Here is a 25,139-nt window from a genome sequence, read left to right as displayed (position 1 = left end):
AGCGCTTTGGACGCTCCACTTTTAAAGAGCCCTGGGACTTAGTGTTTATTGCCCCTGGTGACCTCCTAAATGAGCATGTGGAGTCCGTCCTTGTTTTCCTTGCGCTCAGAAGTGCTGTGCCCTGCCACTGGTTCCATCCAGGAATCCTGAGGAGAAGGCATCCTGACACTAGGATTCCCCCGTGTTGCCTGGTTTTGGGTGGGGCTTTGCCAAGGAAGCTGCCTGATCGTGGGCAGGGCTCTCATGAGGACGAGGAGAGCCCCGCGTGGTCCCCGGGCCTGTGTGTGGACCTGGTCCTCTGGCTGTGTCTGCCCACCAGGAGGGTGTGGTGGGCTCATTTAGTTGCGACCAGAAACCAAGAGGTGGGCTCATGATTAGAACGCGGTGAGACAGGCTGCAACGAGCACTGGAAATCAGACCGAGGACGCCTGGTCATGGGCGGGGCTCCCGTGAGGTGGAGAGACCCCGCATGCTGCCCGAGAGTACACCTAGGAAGGGGTGAGGCAGAGACTTCACTCCGTGCCTGTTCGTTCCCGAGGGCCCTGTCCAGAGAGCCTTGTATGTCCCCGGGCTGGAGTGGCTACACCGCGAGGTCACAGGCGGCCGCAGTTGTCCTTAGGGGCATGGTGCTTCCATAGGAGGCCCTTGGCCGCGTGAAACCACCCCAGTGAAAACGGAGAGAGGCCGTGGGCCACATCAGCCAAGGGTATGGCTGTGGCCGGAGGCGGGTGAGTGTCGTTCCTCCTCCCGGCACCTACCTGAAGGCACGCCTTGTGGGGCAGGCCAAATGCAGGCCGCTGCAAGCTTCCTCTTGTCTTCCAGGTGAGAGACCTGCAGTTGCGGGCCTGCAGGGAGAGGGGGCGCGGCTGGCCCCATTGGCCCGAAAGTGATGGCCAGGCTCCTCTCCCATATTAGTGACAGTGGTCCCTTCCTTCTTGAGAGCATAAGGGGGGAACCTCAGCGAAGGCCCCCGCTCCTCCCCTGGAACAGAGGAGGTGCCTCAGAGGTCCCGGTTCGGATCGGGGATTACTGAATTCCTGGTTGAAGGCAGGCAGAAGGTCCAGAAGCCTACCAGGAGGGGATAAGGGTAATGAGCCGTAGTTCGGGAGTTTGTACTATGAATAGTGTGTAACCTAGGACCCTTGTTATGATTTATGTGGGTACTGGGACAGATGTTCACTACGGTGCATGCTGGAAATTCACGTCTTGTGTTCGGAGATAAGGTGTGCCCTCCAGAAGTGGGTACGTTGGTGCATTGTTGCTGTTGCTAATGCTTTGGACTAAGGTACACTGCTGGGCCTGATGTTACTATGGTGCATGGCCTACTGTGATGTTATGCATACTATATTGTGTTAGGCCTAATGCCTGATGCATCCATAGGGGGTGCCCGTTATTAGCATTTACTAGGGTGCACTGATGATTATGATGTATGCCTAATGTGTTTTGCTAAGTGCCCTATTGCTAGTAGTTACTGGTTGTTTTCAATACCTGTGAGTGATATGACAGTGGCTCGATTGGCCCTGTGATGTATGTAATCCCCTGTAAAGTCATACCTTCTGCCAGGTGGCACAGTGTATATGTGTGATTGTGCTTTAATGTGTTTTATGGATAATACAAAGGCTATTTTATATAACCTTGTGTGGAGTTTCTTTTGTGATGTGCCGAGTGTGTCGCTGCTGTGTGTGTGGGTTGTGCAAACACTTTACACATTGCCTCTGGGATAACCTGACTGCTCTGCCAAGCTACCAAGGGGGTGAGCAGGGGTTATATTCAGCGTGTAACTCCCTTGCCCTGACTAGAATGGTGGTTTCTGCCTGGCTTAGGCGCAAGCTTCAGAAACGTTAAAGTCTCCAAGGTTTCAGCCAACACATGTTTTGCTCCTTAGATGGTTAGCATTCCTGGGCCTTTCTCAAGGCTGTATTGACTTTATGGTCAGAAACCAATGTATAATTTACAAATAACAACAATATCCGAAATAGAAGAATTCAGAAAAATAGTAAGGCACAAACAGTAGTAGGGAGGTGGAAAAAAAGGAAAAAACAGAAGAAAATAAACATTTTAACTACTTGGTAACAAAATTCTAAGTGAAGAAAGTAGGTGTTCCAACATTGTTAAAAGGCACTCGCTATGGACCTAAGGAACAGACGCAGACTTAAGGATCCAGTCAAGTGGGGCCCCTATCAACCAATCTCACTCCTCAATACAAACTGTAAGATATTTACGAAGTCCCTGGCAGTGCTTGATGTTTGTTATTGAGTGTTTAGCGGGCTCCAACCTAACTGATTTTATATGACACAGGCGGTTGGCAAAAGCAGATTTGACGCACTATCTAATAGAAGGTATTTCCTCTCTATACAATGAAACGAGGGAGGGCATAATTGTTTCTCCTGATGACGAGAAAGCCTTTTGTCGTGGTGAGCTAGGAGTATATATGGTTTGTAAAGGATACACTCATAATACCACCCTGGTTCATCAGGCCAAACTCAGGCTTATGCACAGGATCTTTGATCCACTCAATAATAAATGGATTCAGAGGAGAAAAGATTTCAGTCCGCCGTGGCACAAGGCAGGGGTGCTCACTATCCCCTATACTTTTTGCTCTCTTCATTGAGCCATTCACTTTGAAAATATGCTTGAACCACAAGAATAGTAATTGTTTCCTTATGCTGTGCTGTGTTTGCTACATAAAGGAATACATAGGTAAATAAAAAAAAGGCTTACATAAGGTTAGTCAAGAAAGGACATTAACATGTCATATACCAACATCAGGAGCATTATCAACAGAAGAATTAGTAGAATGTAACAACTTTCTTTCTCTGGTGACATAAGTGAGTCATGTTTGGTAAGAATGTGAAATAATACTCAAGAAACAGATGCTCTGCATTGACCAGGCATTTAAGATATAGAGGGAAATAATTATCAAGGAAAGTCAATGTGCCATCACTCACCACCTTACGCTACCACCCCTCTTCCTTTCCTGAAGTGTTAAATAGAAGCATTCCCCATAAAAAATTTCTCTTACGCTAAATTTATTGAAATGTGTTGCTAAAACGTTGTAAAAGAAATCAGAGTAGATCTGCAGAACATGTTTGAGTGAAGATCACTTCTCATGGGTTGTACATTACCTCCTCAGTTCCATTTTCTGCTGCTATGTGAGTTGCAGTTTGTCCATCCTCATCACTGATGTTCACATCCAACTTTTTCCTCAATAGGTACTTTGTGGTTTGCAAACAGCCCGCCAGGACCGCCAAGTGCAGGAGTGTCTTCCCAGTACTGGTTTCTTCTTCTAACGAAACCCCAAATGATACAAGCAGGTCAAGCACGTCTACGTGGTCATTGATGACCGACCACTGCATAGCGGTCCACGTCTTGTTGTCTTTAATAGTCAATGGGGCTTTGTATTGAAGTAATACCTTCACGGCAGATGTATGACCATTGGCCACAGCTATAAGTAGGACTGATTCTCCAGAAGATGTGAGCATATCTATTGAAGCACCATTCTGCAAGAGATACTCCATGGTTTCTGTGTGCCCATTCAGTGCGGCTCTGTGTAGCGGGCAGTAGCTGCAGACGTCTCTCATATTGACCGACGCCCCTTTTTGGATCAGGAATTTCACCAAAGGTAGATTCCCACTGCTGGCCGCACAATGAAGAGGTGACCATCCTCTGCTGTCTCTGTCAACGATTCAGAAGACAAAACTAAGAATAATTATTTGAGACATTTTTGTTGTAATGTTGGCAGTGCATTATCCTCTCACTCCCCTTCATATAACAGTCCTTCAACTAGGTGCCCACACTTTGGATATAGGAATTTCCTACAGCCCCTTTAAAATTAATGTTTCCATTACGATTCAAAAGAGAACACAATTCCCTGTTTCTGTTTTAAATGAAGCCCCACCCCTTTTACAGGCCTATTAGAAGGCTGCACCTGAACTCTACTTCCTGTTCATGCCAAGTTTCTTGATGCATGTTCAGGGGCCCAACCAAGGAAGGGACTGGGATGGTGGACCCTAGGACTGTGACGAGGAAGGACTGGATTTAGAGTAAGAGTACCGATAGGTAATATGGACAGATCATGTTCTCTTTTTAGCACGAACCACTTAACAAGTAAAGTGACTGAAATATGTATACATCTACCTATTTGTTTATTTTACTTTATTTATAGGCCACATGACACAAACTGAATTTTCTATGCCTTGAGCGTTAAAATAACCAAACGATCTTAAATGTATGATAAAGATTGTGTCGCAACAACAGAACACAAGAAATTATATATTAGAGATCACAAAAAGCTAGTTTTTTAAAAAGGATTGTGGAAGGAGTGTTGTTTCCCTGGTGCCTGAGAGCATCAAGTTTCAACTCCTGTTGGAGTTTATTTCCTGAAATAAGTAGAAGACAGAGACGTCTTCAGCCAACTCTGTAATCTGGCACATATATGACACTCCTTTCCTGCTGATACTCTGGGGGCAGGTCCCTGAACAGATTTAAGTACCAGTCACGGTACTTTCCATGTGATGTACAGGTTACCTGTGAGACAATGTAGTTATCTGCTTTAATGTGATCATATTTCCCAGGGTATGGGCAAGCCTTGAAGCCAGATTTACAGCCTGAATATTTGGATCATTGTTGGTTATTTCATTAGATTTGCATAGTTTTATTAAGAGCAAACAAGGCCGCGTGAGCATCAGAGCACTGCATAGCAGTCATACACTATTTTTGGATCACATATACAATATCTTATACAAATTACATAGAGCTGCAAGGGCCCGAGTGCACAGTAGTCAAGCAGCGTGCAATTGATCACAGAGTGAAACACAGCAATCTATTAGACCAATACATGCAGGGATTTCTACAGCAAGGTGTTGCTTTAGGTTGGCATAACTTTAGCCTATGTCTACCTAGGAATTTTATTGCCACACAGAGCAATTTATTCATGAAAAGCAAGATGGAAAGTAAACCACGGTTTTGATCATCAAAAAACAATGATAAATCCGGTTCGATGAATCAACAATGCAGATGAAGAGGAAATAATTAGAATGGTGATAATAATGAAACTATTGCTAAAGCATACTTAGAGTATACTTTAAAAAGCAGAATGACTGATCTAGATATCCATGGGAGGATTGCTAATGCTATTAGACATTAATGTTTCAGCATGTTAGAATTTAGGAACACCTTCCAGCATCTTATGAACATTAAAGTCGTAAATATCCTTAATCTTTTCACTAAAGAAGTTGCAAAAAGTCCCATCCTTTCCTAAACATGATTGGGACATGGAAGCAGACATCATGTACTGCTAAACAATTGTATAATCATAGACGGTTTATTAGATTAATTATTGGTTCCTTAAATCTTCATGTTTACATTTTCCTTAAAAAAGCAGCTATTATTATAGACCAGTTCCAATATTACTGAATGCAAAGCATGTTTTCAAGGCGGCTTGAAACTAAGGTAGTTGTAGTGTTTGTGAAGTGAAAAGGGATATCTTATAAAGTCTCAGTATGGAGGTTCCCTGCAGAGACTGTGTACTAGATCTAAGAAATCAATGAATAAGCTGCTGTTTGCTGTAGAAGAAGTCCATACAGGTTCTTCTGGACCTGAATACTCAATTGTAAACCAGGGAAGCCTGGGTTCAGGATTTCCTGGACATGTTGCAGACTCTTACAGTGACTCCTGACCCAGGAGACATTCCACTCCTTACCACTACAATAGAGAGCAATACTTACCCAGAACTGAAAGAATAATACATATTTATTCTATTTCTACTCCTTTATCTCTGAGCACCTCCCCCTCACCATACTATATTCTGACCCACAGACCCTCCCTTTAGATGATTTAGGTAAGCAATTGTGCTAGTACAAAACACGCCTGTCTTATCCAACACAGTCCTTACTTCCAGGGTTAGTGGTAGGGTGGACTAATACGTCCACTGCAGGTATTTGTATTTTTCCCCATGGTCTCAGGTTCGAATCCTCGCATATCCACTCAGCCTTTCATTCTTTTCTCATTGCTAACCTCAGTACCATTATATTGGGTAGCAATAAACATCTATCATTCAGGGCCACTGAACCTTTCAGGGTGAACATGTACTTTACACATATTCATGTTATGTCTATGAACATGCACCAAGCACAAAAAACATCCACCATGCATCAGGCAAATTGACCAGAGCCCTGAAAACTCTCTCTAATACAGGCACCATCTGAAATGAACTTCAACCATTCCCCACTCAATGGGACAGTCTAAATGGATCCACAGGATTCTGGCAATGGCAAATTTGTCTCACAAATTCATATGACAGATAGCCAAATATCACTGCCCCCAGTCAAGCACTCACCGGGTTCCAAGCACGGAGGCAATACTGGAACTTATGCTGGACCTCCTAGCCCTGCAGGGCTGTGCTCATTCAAAGAATAGGTTCTCCCTAAACAAGGCACGACCCTTGTGGGGCAGGGGGGATGGGTGGGGGGTTGGGATAAAATAAGAAATGAGAGACTTGCTGCACTGGTTCTTTTTAGCAACTGTGCGGCACAGCATTAACTGGAGACCCTCTGAGTCTGCTAGGTATAGTGCACTGGACCCGGACCTCTGATTTTGCGAGGCTGCAATGCACTTCAAACAACAAAATGAGGCAATTACCACCAATACACTACAGGCTTCTCAAACAATGGATTAGCAATGACTTCAGTAACATAAACTAATACACTCTTACAGAAACACAGTAGGGAACAGAATACCCGGAACCACAGATTGGACCTAGACACTCCCACGGAATAACTTGAAATACAGATTGAAGTTACTGGTACTCCCAAAGAAGCATATGGAACATAGATTGGACTTAATGACACTCCCAAGGGTAAACTCTGAACATAGACATGATAACACAAAGAAACAACATGGCTGCAAAGCATAAGGGAATTGGGACAGGGGACTAAGTAGAAAGACGAACGTAAAACCTAGGAAAACAGATAACATGAAGCCCAAAGGTAATGCAGAGTGCTTCCTAGGCACCTTTGTGTTTTATTAGTATCAAATGGATAATGGATCCATAAAAAGAAACAGGATAAAACCAAGGGTGAGGACAAGCTCAAAATAGTCAGAAAGCAGAAAAGAAAAAATGGAGTGCCAGTTTACAAAGCCTAGAGTTGAGAAGTTGTAATTTGCTACCATAGTATTTCTTCTATATTTAGAGCAAATTTCTGACCTTTCTAGGATTCACAGGAGATTTTTTGAGTTCTTTGGGAAATCTAAGGCAATTGTAGCTTTACTTAAGGACTAAAAAGTGTACCATTTCTGCATGGATATGTTCCATCACGTGCAAATGTTCATTGGAATGCAACACTTTTTCTGCAGAGGGCAAATATTATCTAAGCCAAGAAACCTCTGACCCACCCTTCCAATTAAATATGTAAGTTCTCCCTCTTCACTCCAAACACAGTTCCTCCTGCCTTTGACGGGAGCACATTTGAATGAGTCTGCATATTGGGAAACGTTCTGCAAAGTACAGATGAAGACCCACAAACTTATGAATGATCACCTACTTTAGGAGGGTGGCAACCTAGAAATCTCTCCCTCACTCTACATTTGCGAATACCGCACTTCTGAGCATTTAGGTGGAACTGTCCTGTCATAAGTATACTTCTCCAACGTAAAATTCCATCAACTGCCATTCTGGCCTTTTAGAGAGAAACCACCAAACACTCCTGGAAAGCATCAGGCTTGTTCGCAGACAAGGGATCCTTGAACTATTTATGGTTGTCTCTTAATACCTGTCAGGAAAGGCTTAGTGGACAAATTAGACATTGGGAGATGGAGTACGGTCCATCAGGTTGCTAGAGGACATTATGTCTGCTATCCTGATTGACTAACATCTGCAAAAATCATAGATGATTGGTGGCTCAGCTCTCATCTCTGTATATTGAAAGCAGCCATCGTGGTAGGGGTTCCCTTCAAGGTACAAAAGGTTTGGTGAATGGCTGCCATCAGTTTTGATGGCTAGCCACCCACCTTTTAACATTATTTGGCATTACAAAGAAACTCCCAAATTGGGAGTTTGTTCTTGAAAAACAAACAACTAATGATCACAACACCCCGAGAGTTTCTCCCAGGAGATAGGGTCATTATTTTTTTCTGTCCCTCACGGCCAGGTTTTTCATGGCAGTGATGCACACAAATAATTGACATCACACTGTCCACCATAAAGAGAGTGGACATTGTAATGTCCTTCCTGCGATGGCCTCAACTCTGTCAGGCTGTCAGAGGAAGCTTTCCGTTAATGAAAGCAACAAGGGCTCTGTCAGCAGAAAGCTCACAGTGCAAGTGGTACCAGATACCCTTTGTCCACTGGTGGTATCACAATTATGTTTGCAATCTACAGAAAGTAAACATGTCTCTGTCAGCCATTGTTTTCATTCTGTTGTTTTTACCTCCTGCATAACCCCTGAGACCAGGGGTATCAAGCATTGTCCCATGGGTGCCAATGGGAAAGAGAGAGGTAGCAGCTGTTGTCTTCAATGAATCCAATGTTCTCCATTGGTCCACCCTATTTTATTTATAATTTGTACATTGAGATTTTGTAGAACATTTAACAAGAAATCATAACATTCGTTTAATACAGATCTGCTTCTGCCCGTGGGTATCGACTCCTATATTACCCAGTTCCAAACAATCTTTAGCATTATCAAGTTATACAATACCCTCCTGGTACCTTTCCCAGTTCCTCCACGCCCTCTCATGCTTTTAGAGACAACCCTAGGCTTCATACACTGTTTTTCCCTTCTACAACATAGGTCTATTTTGGTGTGCCATCCCCCAGTAGTAGGAGCAGCTGCCTGGTGCAACTTCCGGGCTAAGTTTCTTTTCCCTATCATGACGCCCAGTCCCAGTTATGTTGGATTGGAGTGCATAAATCCCTCATCAGCTAGAATATTGAGGAGGTCCTTCTACTTTGTGAGACTGCATGAGCAGCCCATGACTACTTCAAGTGTTATCTTGATTGAGTTTCAATAAGTATGAAGGACCCCACAACCCCATACCATGTGGAAAAAAAATCTTATACTTCCTTCTCACATCGTAGACAGCCCGGGTCATCTCTTTTGTTCGTTCACCATAGCTATAGCAGAGTCAAATATATGCAATGTAAATATTTAAATTGTATTAGGCAGAAGCTCGCAGATATAGCGGTCTTTCTAAGGCTCATGAGAGTAGTTGCCCACTCATCACCATCGAACTCCCCAGGTCGCCTTCCCTGGAGTATTAATCACTAAAGACTTTTATGTAAGGGAAACTCTGCCTTTGTTGGAGAGTAGAGCCATTGTCAGTTTAGCCTCGAGGGGGCTGAACTCTGAGAGGTCATCACACACTCGCAGGTCCAGTCTCAAGGAATGGCGCAGCAGCAGATATCTGTGAAGCTGGGAGCGCTCCAGCCCAAATTCCTGTTGAAGTTGGGTATATGAAATCATGTCAATACCAATCAGAACATGACCTAAAATAGTGATCTTGAGGAAGTCGCAACCATAAAAACCCTCTAGGCATGAAGCATCGGGCATCAGGGTACTGCACCACGGGGGCATCTCCCGCGTCAGCATGCCCTCCCACTGGAGACATCAGAGCGAATATGTCCACATTTTCAGCACTGCCCATATCAAAGGGTGGTGTGCGATGGTAGTCTGCCTCTGCATATGTAATGAAGTGAGTAGTGACTGCCCCTGAACTACCTCTCCAACTGGTAGGCCGGGTCGTCCACAGGTCCATAGGTCCAATCATTGAGAACAAATAGGTAGTAAGCTCTATAGTAGGACAGCAGGTCAGTCATTGCTAATCCTTCATCGAATGCTGACTTGCAACACTTACTGAAGGCCACTCCGTGGGGCCCTACCCTCCAGACAAACGCAGTTAGAACCGGGGGGGAATGCAGCTAAAGTCGACTTTGGTATGTAGTATGTATAATTTTGTACTGTGTACATTCATCCTCAGAGTCATCTTCAACAGCGCCACCCATCACAGTATGGACAACCAGTGGTCCACCTTAACTAGGCTTCAATGGTATAGGAATATCCTTCATCAATTCTTCTGCCAGGAGTATTGAGCTCCATATATGGACCATTGGCCACAAGATGGGCATTTATAGGGGAATGAGGCGACTTTGGACTTGAGGTGACTTTAAGAACATGCTCACCTCTGCTTTGTTTTAGGGCACTGTGCTGACAGTGTTGGATGTAAAGCTTGGGAGCCACTGGGCCAGCTTTTCTCACAGTGCTGTAGTACGAAATGAGTTGGACTTCGTCTTGTAGATCTTTTTTTTGTAGGAAATACAGAACTCGAGGGTACCGTAGATGAAGAATTGAGGGAGTGCGGACATTCAGATACCAAATCAGCTGTCCAGTTGGATGACTCTATATGGTACTCTATGCTGATCCGATGGGTCTTGGAAGCTGTCACCAAACTTGATCCTGAACTTGTGTTTGGCATTTGCTGGCCTGCACATGCACAGGAAGCATGTCAAAATCAGAATCTGTGGATAATATTTCCCAGAAAGCAGTGTCAAGCAATTCCAAAATCTTGTGCCTGTTGTTTGTTGATTTCAACTCCACGACATGCGGAATGCATAAAGACTGGCTTTTCTCTCCAGGTTTTGAGGAAAGCATGGTATAAACAATATCTGTGACTGTGTTTTAGGCATGCGTACATTTTTTATTATGTGGGTGAAGTCTTGTATAGATCCCAATTGTTGGCCTATTTGTAAATTATAGAGTTTTCTGCCATTCTTACGTGTACGCCCTGGCATAGCAGTTCCTTGCTGACTTGCAATATGTTCTCAGGAGTTCTCGTTGCCGCTGAAAATAGATGTGCCATTTTCTTACAAACTAACTTTTAACACCATTTCCCTTGTGGCTTAAAAAATTGATGGATGTTGCTGAACTATTTTTTCAAACAACTTAAAAATGGCATAAAAGTCTTGGGTTTAACATGAAAATGCAGATGCAGACACTTTGCACCCTCATGGCTTGCTGGTTTTATACAATAATGCTATGCCATAATCATTCAGATGGCTGGAACTCCTTATGTTGTGGAGAAGTGCGTCAAGCATTCGCTCCATACATTGCTTGCCACACCTTTTTACTGTAGCAACAGGAGTTGAGCTCCTCACCATTTGTTTGATAAGTTAGCGATTTTGTGCCTCTTGCCAGACTGTCCATCGAGCTCTTGTTTCAGCTATTTTGTCAATTTCCATTCTCTTTCTCGCTGTCTTCTTCCAGTCCCTCTGCCCCTGATTCTAAAGATGTAGCCAAGCAATCCCTAGTTCTCATGCTTCTTTTGTATGCTTCTTTGCTTTTGTGTCTCTTCATACCACTTTCTACAGTTCCCTCATTGCTAATCCGTTGCTACACTTCCCCTAGTCTAAAGGTTTTTGCAACGTTTCTTAGATCTGCTTTTCACCTTACTAAGATCATCTTGTTTTTTGTAATCTTTTTCTTGTCACATGTGTTCTAAGTTCTTGTCCATTGCTGTATCTGAAACCAGCTTGTCAGTTCCCCATTCTTCCAGTGTATTTCTCTTCTGCGAACATTTATGGTCGACACAGGTTCTTATAACTTGGTATATTTTGCAGTCTTTCTTAAAGTGCTCCATGCATTGTTCATCAAAACATGTGCACATCATAAGGCTAAGGAAGTCATCAATGACCTGGTGGGTTCATCCACCCCTTCACAAAGAATATTGTTCCATATTGAGCTTCAAGTAATACAAAAGAAGCCTGACTCTGAAATAACTGTTTCTCAGACATTTCCCTCTGATATAGACAGGCAATTGAAGGCCCTGGAGAACAACAACAAGAAAAGCTTCACGTCCAGTGGTCTCTCCCTGAGACATGGAAATGTTAACACAATGATGTTCAGATGCATGATACACCGGTGAGAATAGTTCAATTGATGTATATTATACCTGTCCAAACAAACTTCCGCTAAGAGGCTGTGCCATAGTGTGGCACAAGGAAAATGGAATGAAAGGAATGCTTAAGTTAATCTCAGTCACTGGCTACTCTGGGATACATATATGTGCATTATATTTTTACTCAATGTAACAATGCAGACAAGGACTAATGATATTCAAGTTAGTCTTGACCACACTCCTCAAAGTCAGTCCAGCCCTAACTGCTAGATCTCATCATCTGGGTGAGGTACCTAAAGGGACTGGAGACATGATTTTGTGTCATTGGGCCAATGGACATACATTTGTGTAACAAAACAATTCCTGGACTTTTCATTACAAATATTTGCCAAATCCAATCCTCCTTTTTCTTGTTGAGGACCACCTGGGGAGGTGATTTCCTTAGGATTTTGAAGTATACCAAGACGGTAGAAACACCCAAAACAAAGTACTCTACTTCCACAAATAGGCTTCCCAATGCACTGAACTGAATGTCTGGCAGGAAGAAAATATTGTTTGTATTCTGGCTGTGGGCTGCTTATTCCGCTTGATGGGATTGCTAGATACCCTAAATTATGGAGTGGGGTACTTTGTTTTGAGATTTCATGTAAATCTTGGTAGACACACCTCCCTTGACCCACAACAGTGCCTCTTGTCCTATGGGCACTCAAATCAAATTTTGTCTCAGGAAGATCAAGTACAGCAGAAATCCCAATAGAAATTGATCGCAGTAATCCTATTTGCTTAGATTCAGGTTGTAGGTCGACAAATTATCATTTTTGAGGGGAGGTGTATCAACTACAATCGCTGTTATGATACATATTATTAGTAACATCAATCTTAAGTGCCATCTTTGGTGGATGATTTCTCTCTAATACCCATGGCACACACCATGTAATGAGACTTTTCAATTGGGATTCAAATAGTTTTCAGAGCCATTTGAAAGAGAGAACCACGTTAATCTCTGATGGGACTACAACTGTGTATATCTCATCTTTATGAATTGTCAAAATGCTTTGGCAAATTCTCAATCATGAATTTGACCTTGCATCAGTAGGAAAAGCCCATTGCATTGTCTGAATTTATCATTGGTTTTCTTCATGACTTCATTTATTTTAAGACAAACTATTGGTTTACAAAATGACTTGCTTTGAGTCATCTTTTTTTAATTTCCCACCATAAGAATGCTTCTTTTTTGCTTCTATTATAGTACATACCTTAATCTCTATATTCAGGTTACAATCAATATCTGGATATCACATTAAAATAGCTGCAAGTTTGACACTAGTATTTTGTACCTGCACCCTGTTGGCATGATTAAAAATGTGTACATCTGTACCCTAGTTGACATGTTTTGGCACAGGATGCTGTGACTCCTTCAGGTGCTTACTCTGGTATAATGTTAGCCCACTTACCAATGTGACATGAATAATTTTGGTGGTGTCTGCTCCCCAGTAAATATCACCAATTTGTGTGGAATATGCTTCCCTTTGATTCTTTCCTATGTGGGGCTTAGGATATCACTTACTTCCCTGACCAAAGAGGGCTCTTGACCAAGCACTGCAGTGCTCACACCTTCCTACTTATTTTTCTGCCCTGTTCTATTTTTGCGTTATTGAATTTCCCTGATTTTTGAGATCCTTTAGGTTCCAAACTCATCCTCTTAGCTTGGACTTTAATTTAGGTAATTTAGATTTACGCATGTATAGACGAGAAAATCTGAGACTCCTCTCTGAGCATCAGATACTTTTGTTAATCGTTTGTAGTGTTGTGACTGAACTTCTTCTTTATGTGATACTGGTACGCCTAAACTTCCATAGGAGGTTGGGATTCCCAGTTGATATTCTGTATCTTTATAGCATGGTGGTAGGAGTTGTGTACCTTAACTTGATTGCTAATTTTTAATGAATCTGCTTAACCATAGTTACTGATTCCTGGTCCTTATGGTGTAGCCAAATGGGTTACACTGTAAATTGAAATCGATTGATGTGATGTTAACTCCCATCACCCCTCAGACGAAAAAAAAAAGGTCCATCGGAGGACGCATGGTAAGAAAGTGGGCCCAGAACACTGGATCACCTGTTTGAGGAGCATTCTAATGTGGAAGCTGTCATTAACTGAAGACACTACTTTGCTGAAACAATTTCAGTAGCTTTGCTGACACCATTCTTCATCTTTCATCATGTTCACTTCTTGGTTGAACAACTTCCCGGCTACTGCTTCTTGAGATCAACAGAGCTCTTTCTGACTAATTTTCCATTATGCATTTGGAAACACTTGTGTGTTCTTGGAAATGCAGCACCATTCTGTTTGGGCTGAATGTCCAAATGTATTTTTAGTTTAGCATCAAAGAAGAGTGCCAGGCGCACTCTAGCCTTTTGCAATCTCTTTTCGAAAGGAAGATCTCTTTCATGTACCATGGGGCTGTGGGGTGATCTGTGCTTGGAGAATGGCTTGGTAGAGCGCCGATTGGCCCCGATTATACATATAGTAGTCTCAGAGCAGCAACATGGCTTTGTCCCCGGAAAAGACACTGCTGCTCACATTAACACGGCAATTGCTGCATTTGATGTTTCTGGTCAATTGGGCCAGCAGATGGGGATGCTGATGTTAGATGCCGAGAAGACCTTTGACCGAGTGACTTGGGGAGCATTATGGGCATCTATGTCTCTAATAGGTCTCGGCAAAGGTTTATCTCGGCAGTGCAGAAGTTGTACAGACGCCCAACAGCCGCAATTAAACTTAACAACCTTTTCTCATCTTGGTTTTCAGTTCAAAGGGGCACGCGGCAGGGCTGTCCGCTATACCCCTTATTGTTTGCCATATATATTGAGCCTTTTATCAAGCACTTAATGCTAAATGGTGACATTTCTCCAGTCATTTTAAATGGGACGGATTTAAAATTAACCGTATATGTAGACGACATTGCTATCTTCTCGACTAACCCAGTTAATGCCATGGCTGCGATAACCCATGAAGCACAGCGATTCGAATCTTTTTCTGCTTATAAATTAAATGTGAATAAAACGCCGACGATATTAAATTCCCAACTTGAAACTCCCTCAATAGCCCTTGGGGTCACAAGGATGGCTACTTATCTCAAAGTTAGTCTCAGCAGTCAAGTTAATGATATTATTGTATTAAACTATGAATCATTGCTGACAAAAGTAGTGACAAAGTTGCGATGCTGGCACCGGTTACCCCTTAGCATATACGGGAGATGTAATGTGGTCAAAATGAACGTTCTTTCGAAGTTTCTGTACTTTTTCCGTACAATCCCATTAAAAGTGCCATCAACTTTTTTTTAAATGTCTTCATATTGCTGTCGGAAGTTATATCTGGGGATATCGACGGGCCAGAAGAGCTATCCGATACTTAAAATTATCATATAAGCAGGGTGGATTTAAGCTCCCGGATTTTAAGCTGTATTTTTGGGCAGCATTTATGGGGCGAAAACAGAGCTTACTTAGAGGAACTGATACTAATCACAGTTGGCTTTCATACCAGTTGGCCTGTGGACCTAGTACCGTTTTTTTACTTTACAAAACATCTGATCCCAACTATTTCAAGCGGGAACGGTTTAAGGTAGTTAGGGACATTACTAATATATGGCATGAAATGTGTAAGGCATATCAATTACCTGATGTACATGGTTATACTGCATTATGGGGGAACCCTTTATTGCCTAATATATTCCACTATCAGATTGGGAAGGAATGGCAATCTAAGGGTGTTGTGCGGGTGGATCAGTTATATGACGAACAGGGATTTCAAACTTTTTTATCTTTAAAAGAAGAATTTGATGTGTCACAAACTAATTTTTTCAAGTACTTACAAGTTAGGGATTATTTCACTCGCGGTTGGGGATTGTTAGAACTATCTAATTCTTCTTAAATCCTGTCTACATTTTTTGGTACTAGTGGACGAGGAACTATAGGCAAAATGTACCAAAAATTCATCAAGATGGTTAGCGATGACGGTATACAAATCGCGGCTAAACTAAGCCGGATTTTTAACTGTGACATAACTAAAGAGGAAATACAGGAATCCCTTCAAACCATTGATTTAGTAGTAACATCTGTCAATCTGAAACTACAGCAGCATATAATTATTTTTATGCTTTATTATACCCCTGAGCGAATGCCTAAATGGGCAAATAATCCAACTGCCATTAAAACACACTGTCCGAAATGTCAAGAATATGCCGCAGATCTATACCATATGTTTATTACATGTCCAATGTTGAAGGATTTTTTGGTCTAACATAACTCTTGCTCTTGCAACCTGGGTTGGCTATGACAATCCGGTTTCTGGGAAAGAATTGTTATTGGGAATTTTCTCAGAGCTTGGTGGTCTTACGAAATCTTTTGCTTCTATTATTCCGGCCTGTGCTCGTTTATGTATTGCTCGCTCAAGGATCCATAGTGCGTTCCCAAGCATTAACGAATTTTGGTTTTTGCTGAGGGAGATTTATAATATGGAGACTGCATTGGCAAAAGTTAGAGGCCCTCGGTCTTGGTTAAAATTTCGAAGGGTATGGTCCTGTCTTCAATGGGATTAAGGATTTAATGTATTCTTTGTATTATTGTTTTTACATAATTAACTGCTATTCTTTGATTCTTTATATCGCTGATTGTAAGTAGATATATTTATATTGTGGTCGCTTGCGTTTGTTTTTCTCTTTTTTCTTCTTTAATGCTGCTCTGTAAATGATTATCGATTTGTTATTATTGATTTTTTTTCCTTTTGCGATGATATATTTATGTTTGTGGCAATAAAATCTCCCCCCCAAAAAAGGTAGAGCGATGATAGTAAGCCCTTTATCAAACCATTCAGGCACAGAAAGAGAAGCCACATTAATGTAAAAGGAAAGAATGGGAGAGGCAACAAAGAGACCTTAAAACCCTCAGTGGTGATCTTGGACCACGCTAAGGACAGGACAGAAGATGATGAGCAAGAAATGCCTTTTGCCGGTGTAAGACCATATAAGCAGTGCAGAGGAGTCCACTATAATAGAGTTAGAGAAGAGGGGGTTCCTACAAATGGCTGTAGGAAGCTGGGGTTCCGTTACACTAACCCCCCCCCCCACTTTTTGACAGATTTCTGATGCACTTTGACTTGATGTGGCCTGGGTCCCTGCCAATCAGGTTCCCAGGGCCTGTGTTCTTTCCCTAAACTGTACCTTCGTACCTCTCTAGCCACATGTAAGTCCCTTGTAAAAGGTATCATGGATACGAAGGGCACTGTGACCAGGGAAGGCCTCCAAGGGTTGCAGCACATATTGTGCCACACTTAGAGTTCCTGTATCTTAACACACACACGCACTGCCATTGCAGGCTGGGTGTTTTTGTGCAAAGAAAAGTGAAGAGTTGGCATGACACACATTCCTGTGTGCTATACATACAACCCATTGCCTAGGGCATAGGTCAGCCACCCCTCTAGCTGGGTGCAGTATGCCACTGGCGAGGGTTCAGGTGCATGAGCCCTGCACCCCTACAGTGTCTAAGACCATCCTTAGACTTTGTAAGTGCAGCAAAGCCATAAACAATATATGGTCTGATACTTTGTCATTACGAACTCCAAAGCACCATAATGTCTTTACTGAATTTTGGGAAGTTTGTTATCAAACTTCCCAGCATAATAAACCCACACTGATGCCAGTGTGGGATTTATTCTACAATGCACTCACACTGAAAAACGACCAGCCTCTGGTGGGTTCCCTGACTAGTAAACACTAGCCTGCCACCACGAGACATGTTTCTGGACCCCTGGGATGGGAGCCTTTGCTCCCTGATCCCAGAAACAATGCCTTTCCTAGGCGGAGGTGTTCACACAACCCCCAGCCTCTCCTGCTTTGAGGAGTAGGCCCCCTTCCAGTCTCCCCTTCTTTTCGGCAGGAAGACAGGCAGGAAAAATGTGAACATTCCAGAAGGTGTGCCCGCCTTTGCCAATCTCACCCGTCAGGTGGGGGAGGCGAGGTGAAGCCCACTCTTCAGTGCCCGCCTTCTTGCAGATAGCAGGCACTCTCCAATCAGGATTAAGAATTAGGCCCACACCCCACTTGGGGTGAGCACACCAAGGGTGTTGTCGCCATAAGGTCTTTAGCCCATTGGCTACTGACCTCAAGACCCCTAAAATGCCCCCTAAACACAGTATTTATTGGGCATCCCTGAACAAAGAAGACAGATTTTCGCAATCTACGGAGAAGAAGGATGAAAGAAGACACCCAGCAGAGGAGACTGCAGAGAAGAACTGACTTGGCTCAATCCCTACCGGCCTGTTTGCAGTTTCAAGAGCTCCTCCACCAAAAGTCGCCTTGTCCTGCAGTCAGCGACCTCCAGAACCCCTGGGAGGACTGAATGCCTTCAACAAAGACCGGATCTCCTGTGAACAGCAGCTCTGCTCAAAAGAAACTCCCAAGACAGACTCTGAGCCTGCTAAGGAAAATGAAACCCGACGCCTGGAACCACCACTGCACCCACCGCCTACGGCCCAGAGTTAGTGTGGCTCACCGGTCCCAGCAAGGTCACCCAGCACTCCAGAGTCTGAGTACACCGTGGGTTGACCCTTCAGGACTCCCCGAAATCACCTGCAGCCTCTGCACGGAGACCCTCGCAACTGCGAGTGGCCCGGTAAGTTGAAATCCAACCTCAAAAGACACCCCTGCATCCAGCCACTTTGGAGAAGAGAACCCAAGGTGCACCTAAATCCCCAAGCCCTCCAACCTACCTGCCCGGCTGTTTGTTCCTCCCGGAAGACTTCCTGGACCAAGCCTGCAGCCAAAATCCAAAACCGGCAACTCCCATTAAAAACAACAGGGCACCCAAAGCCAAAACTGCACCCTGCACCCGGCCACTCCTGTGTCACTGTGGGTGCACTTTGTGTGCTAACTCGGATCCCACTTTGCCCTGAGCCTAACACCAGGAGCTTTGCTCCCACAACCTTGTGGCCTGCTCGTGAGCAGACACCAACCAGAGGCCCCCTATCCCCCATTGGATAACATTGGGCCTCAGCACTCCGCACTCGGCCACCCTAGTGCTTTGAGAGTGCATCCTTGACCCTGTGGGTACCCTGCTTCTAACCCCAGGAACCCAACTCCCAAGACTGAGTACTTACCCTTAAACCGATAACACTGTTTTCTCACATAGGATTGCATTGTTTTTCTTTGGGAATTGTTGTGTGTGTGAGTTGGTTTGTATGAAACAGTACGAAACTGCAAAAATACAAAAACTGATTTCCTTACCTTTTCTTTAGGAAGTGTCGCAGTACATAGCCCAACTGAGGTGTCAGTGGGTTACCATAAATCTTTTTAATTGTTCTGTGCCCCGTCTGTCCAGTTCTGATGTCTCACTTTCAGTCTTGCCTGTGACTGCCACCTCAACCTCTTAATTGTTACTAGCCCTCCCAAGCTACACTAGGACCTCTGGGGGACAGAGAGGGTATTTTAAAGCACCTAAAGGTCCTTGCAGTCATTCAGGAAATTCGCCAATAGCAAATAGTGCGGTGCATTGAATCTCCTCTCCGTCACATTTATGCTTGGCAGGCCTCCATCTTCTCAAGCCTACGTGAAGTCAGTGTCTTTATTTGGTATATTTCTCTAGCTTATCTCACATGGCCAGGTGCTCCAGTTTGAAAGTAGCTAATCTCCATAATCAGATTATATAATCTCTTCAATATGTTAGAAAAGGATGTTATTATCCTTGGATATTCTGATAAATGGCTAAAAGACCCCTCAATTCTAGAGCATAAGTGAAGTCCAAATGTGCATCAAAATCATATTTTCTGTGTACGACGTGCATCCAGAACATGTCGCTATAGTCTCAATGGTTTTAGGCCTCAGTCAGTATGGACGTTTACCATTGACCAAATCTGGGAATAAATAGTCGTCATCCCCGGCAAGACTGGTGAATAATATCCATAGATCCAAACGTAACAGTTGGCTAACTCTGTGTTAGCAAGCCCGCTTGTAGGTTTCTGAACTGCTCTGAATAAGCGAAGTATGTCCCATAAGACTTGTAAGTGAGGCAAAGGAGAAGTGAATCTATCGAATACAGTTAAGACCTCAGCAACATTTTTTGGGAGTCTTCTACAACTAAAAGAATAGGCCAACCACCTTACAAAAACATGTGCTGCCATCAAACAAAATCTTTATTTGGCCAGAAAGGCCATATAGATAAACTCATAAATATAAAGAAAAAAATCCAAATATGTACAAAAATGCACAAGAAACGAAGATAAAAATAAATCATTTTCTGAAACACAAAATCAGGGGTCCCTCAAGGCTCTATAATCTCACCCATGCATTTCAAAATCTACATGACTGGTACTGATCAATCAATTTCACGTGCTATAACTATGCAGATGACACACAAATACTCCTTCAACTGGAATGCCCCAAAGAAATTGGAATCTCGCCAATTTTCAGTTGTCTCAGAGCCGTGGATCAATGGATGACTTGGAGCCATCTTAAATTGATTGCTTCCAAAATGGAAATACTCACGTGTAGCGATTGGAAACTTTATCACACACTTACCGCTTGGCCTGATGAACTGGGATCACCGCCTAAAGTATCGAAGGAAGTAAGAAACCTCGAAATGACCATGGACTCCAAGCTATCGATGAATGCCCAAGTGGACAAACTAGCAAGATCAAACTTTGTTACTATAAAAACTCTGCGATGAATCTTCCCCCATTTGGGATTTCCACACAAGATCCAAGCTACCATCTCCCTTGCTCTGTCCAAACTCGATTACACCAATAGCCTCTATCATGGATCACCTTTAACAACCATGAAAAGACTACAACGGATTCAGAACTCGGCTGCCAGACTACTCTTGCATATCAAACCGCAAGACCACATCTCCCCTGCCTTGAAAGCCCTGCATTGGTTACCGGTTGCCAGAAGATCCACATTCAAGCTGCTTTGTATAACCCACAAAGCGATACATGGAATGGGATCACTCTTCATCAGGAATAAAATCACCATATGCATTCAACAAAGGAAACTCCACTCTAGAGTGGCATCTCGCCTCAAAATTCCAAGATACAAGAAAAAAATATGGGTGGCACATCCTTCTCTGTTCAAGCAGCCAAACTATCGAACTCTTTAGCCCTCAACATAAGATCCATGGACAACCACCTTATCTTCAGAAAACTACTCAAGAATTGGCTCTTCCCCACATAAGCACCATACACAAACAGAAATATACAGCATATCCCTCTGTATATAAGAATTTATTTGTATATAGATATGTACCTATATATGTGTATTGCTTTGTATAAGCATATAGAATAATCATTTTTTTTTAAAATAATAATGATTTTTTAAGTACAAGAACTCTTGAAAACCAGAGTTTATCTAATGCATCTTTAATCTACATATACTTACTTCCTTTATGCATCTATATACTTTCCATGTACTTGGATCTATATATTTATGACTTTTCTCCTAAAAAAGAATATTCAATGCACTACCCTATTTCTCACCCTATACTTCTATCAATATCTTTAATCTAAACATACTTACTTGCTTTATGCATCTATATAATTTCCATGTACTTATGGATCTATATATTTATTACTTTCTTCTAATTCAGCACATCCAATGCAATTCCATATTTCTCACACTATACCTCTATCAATATATCCTCTACATCCACTCTCTCATTCATCTCAAACCCCATACCACTACTATGACCCCCAAAATAACCCTTTCTAGACTCTTCCCTACTCTACCTCTCCTTGCATCATCTGACACCTGTTTTACTATACCAATCCTACAAAACAAGCCTTTCTAAACTCCTTCCTTTAACTCTTCCCCTCCACATCTCTTTTTACTTATCACAAGCCTCCTCCTACTGCTGTGCACCCCCCCCAAAAAGTCTAAATCCTTAACTCTTTTATCCCTCCACAATCCATTTCAATCAAAACAACAGACTGACATGTCCACTTCTCAAATTTCATATTTCACTATACTAATTCACCACTCATCCTTTATGGGTTCCAGAGTAGCATGCTACTCGCCGAAAAAGCGCTTCAACACCTCATCAGGGGTAGCAATCACTATATAAATGAAACCTTTTTCCCTCTTCTATCCCTCTGCTAAGCTTCTCTATCCAAATAACTGACTAACCTATCCACCACTCAAATTACTTTCATATTTCACTATACTAATTCCACACTAATCCTTTATGGGTTCTGGAGTAGCGTGCTACTCGCAGAAAAAGCACTTTGATGCCTCGTCAGGGGTAGTAAGCGTTATATAAATGCAATTACAATACAATACAATACAATATCTAGGCATATCACACTGAGTAGAAAGAAAACTTAAAACGTTATCTGCAAATTAATCAGAAGTAATCTAACTGTAATTTCATTTGTATTCAAAGTATTTACAAACCTGTAACAAAGTAATTTTAATTCAGCTTGTTGTATTGTTCAACCTGCCTTGAAAAGCGTCATTTACACTTAACTGTGTCAGGCTTGCTTGATTCTAGAAAATAAATACAACTAAATAATATTTTTATGCAAGAAAATTGGTCTAAGTTCAGTCTTTGAGTGTGTGACATAATTTCTTGCCTGAGTGTGTACAATAAATGCTTAACACTCCCCTCTGATAAAGTCTTACTGCTCGCCCACACTACCACAAAGAAAGAGTAAGGTAGTATCTACTTTTACCTCTGCCTACCTTTGGGGTTCCACTGGACTCTGTGCACACTATACCTCACTTTGGTATAGAATATACAGAGCCAGCTTCCTAAAATGGCCCCTTGAGTGTATGGGACTTTCCATGAACAAAGACAGACCAGAGTCTTGCTCTGTATCAAGATAGGCCGCTGCAATAGTGTTGTTTGGAGAGTCGAGTCAAAGTGGGGATTCAAGTCGCCAAGCAAAACAAAGGAGAACGACTTTAAAATGGTGAAAGTGAGGTGGTCCAGACGTTTCCTGGAGGAACTGCTAATTGGCCAAGGGATCTGTATACCAGGGCACCAGAAATGGAGCAAGTCCATGCTGTAGTGGCAGTAAAAAATGAAGTTTTGCACGTGGTGAGCTGGGTATTAGAAGAATTTTTACATTCTAAGTGGTCTCTATTATTAATGGCAATAACATCACCTTGTTTGCCAATTCTTTTTCAACTGGGAATTAAAAAGTGTAACTTTGTTTAATACTCCAGCTTGAAACATTATGTGCTATTCATCTTAAGATTCTTAATGCAGTTCACCAAAAAATAGCATATCTAAGTATAAACGTATTTCCTTGCCATGCATGACCAAAAAGGTGATGAAACAAAGTTCTTGCCAACTTTTATATTAATGAAAAAGATGTTGCAAAATGCACGTGATTCTGTGACCTTATGCGTACTAGTCTCTCAGAGACGCCTTTTGTTAAAAGCATGATGTGCCTGGTGAATTTTCAGTCCAATTGAAATGACTACAGTGTTTACACTTTATTGCACTATATTAAATGATAGGACGCATAGTACTTTGAAAAAAATAGAATAGTAAAAATATAGTTATCTAGTAATGCCGTGTGGACAATCTGACGCCACTGAAATGTTCTCTGATTTAAGAGAAGACATGCCTGCCTCTTTGTACTGTAATGCACAAGGCCTCTATCACATATCAGATTGCCCAAAGACTCATACGAACTCTGGTGGACTTACGCTAAACGGTAGCCCTGGTGCTTTTAGATCTGAGTGCCGCAATCGACACCGTTTCCCAAGCAATTCTACTTTAGCGTCTGGTTGAGGTTGGTGTCGAGCATGTGGCACTTGAATGGTTTCGATTGTTTCTATCTGGTCGTACCTTCAGGGTTGCTACTTCGCCCCACCAGTCTAAACCCCACTCTATCACCCAGGGCGTTCCGCAAGGATCGGCTCTGAGCCCCACACTCTTTAATATCTATGTCCAGCCGCTGGCTGAGGTCGCCAAGCGATGCAATCTGACCATGGTGTCTTATGCTGACGACACTCAGCTGGCGGTTGCCATAAGTGGGGCTTCTGATACAGAGGCTACTAAGTTCTGTAAGGGAATTCGATCAGTGGCTTGTTGGTTAACCGAGAATTGTTTGCAATTGAATGCAAAAAAAACGGAGGTGCTTATTATTGGTAAGCAGAGTCATCTCTGGGGTGATCAGTGGTGGCCTTCCGAGCTTGGCCCTACCCCTCTCCCAGTTGCCGAGGTAAAGAACCTAGGCATATGGCTAGATTCCAAACTTAGTTTTGTTTCCCATACTAAGAAAATTGCTGCCACTTGCTTCGGTACTCTCCGTAGGGTCAGATCTATTTTTAAATTCTTTGATGCCCCTACCAGACAGCTTATTGTACAGGCTACTATACTGTCTCGATTGGACTATGCTAGCTCTCTCTTACTTGGAGTCAATCAGGCTGAACTCTGTAGACTTCAGCGAGTTCAAAACGCCAGGGCTCTGGTTGGCTTGCCGAGATTTTGCTCAACAAAAAAAACTATCTATGGACTCCATTGGCTTCCTGTATCCCAGAGGATTAAGTTTAAATCTCTTTGCCTCTCATTCAAAATTTTGAAATACTCTTCCCCTCAGGTCTTGGAAAATCTTATTCTGCCGTATGTACCTTCACGCACTTTGAGATCTTCTGGGTCCCATATGGCCTTAGTTCCACGCTTTAAAAAGGTTAGGGCAGGGGGCCGCTCTTTTAGTGTGCTTGCTGCCAAGCTCTGGAACTCTCTTCCCGTCCACATCAGGGCCATTGATGATCTCTTGATCTTCAGGAAGGCCATTAAGACCTTCCTGTTTTCTTTGAATGCTTAGGCTCTGCCTCCACCTGCCCACTGGGTTGTCTGTGTGCCGATTTCTTGCTCTAAGCGGCGGGACGCCCCTTTGCTGGGGCAGCTGTGCGCTATACAAATTCGGCTAACATAACATAACATAACTCACCCCGTTCCCTAACACCGTGCAGGCTGAACTGTGTGTGATCTCCGGGTAACAGACTGAATGCTGACAGGACTGATGCAGCCTTTGCTCCTTCTGAGGTCATTACAGTGAGTTTGAATTGTAGATGAACCTTATTAATGGCGTGTAGAGGTTTTGAATTGTAAAGAGTTGAATCCATTAAAAACCATTCCTAAAAGGAATTCTATAGATTGCTGTTGTATTGCAAGTTTAGTGTTTGCTTTATACACGTCCCATTTTGACCTCACCATAGGTCGTGACCTCCAGAAGCCATAGTCAACGGC

The 25,139-nt window shown here is 42.8% G+C and overlaps 1 protein-coding gene across 1 annotated transcript in view; it reads right to left on the bottom strand.

The window, feature by feature from the left end:
* The window catches only part of LOC146785576 (uncharacterized), a 98,793-nt gene that overhangs the window by 48,439 nt on the left and 25,215 nt on the right, over nt 1-25,139 (bottom strand). Inside the window, exon 2 of the mRNA XM_085633474.1 lies at nt 3,126-3,675. Coding sequence (XP_085489600.1) covers nt 3,126-3,675 — 550 coding nt within the window. The remainder of the gene's footprint in view (nt 1-3,125; nt 3,676-25,139) is intronic.

The sequence above is a fragment of the Triturus cristatus genome, chromosome 11, assembly GCF_964204655.1.
Source record: "Triturus cristatus chromosome 11, aTriCri1.1, whole genome shotgun sequence".
In the NCBI taxonomy this organism is placed as follows: Eukaryota; Metazoa; Chordata; class Amphibia; order Caudata; family Salamandridae; genus Triturus; species Triturus cristatus.
Note: the sequence above shows the minus strand (reverse complement) of the source record. Positions and strands in the feature narration are given on the sequence as shown.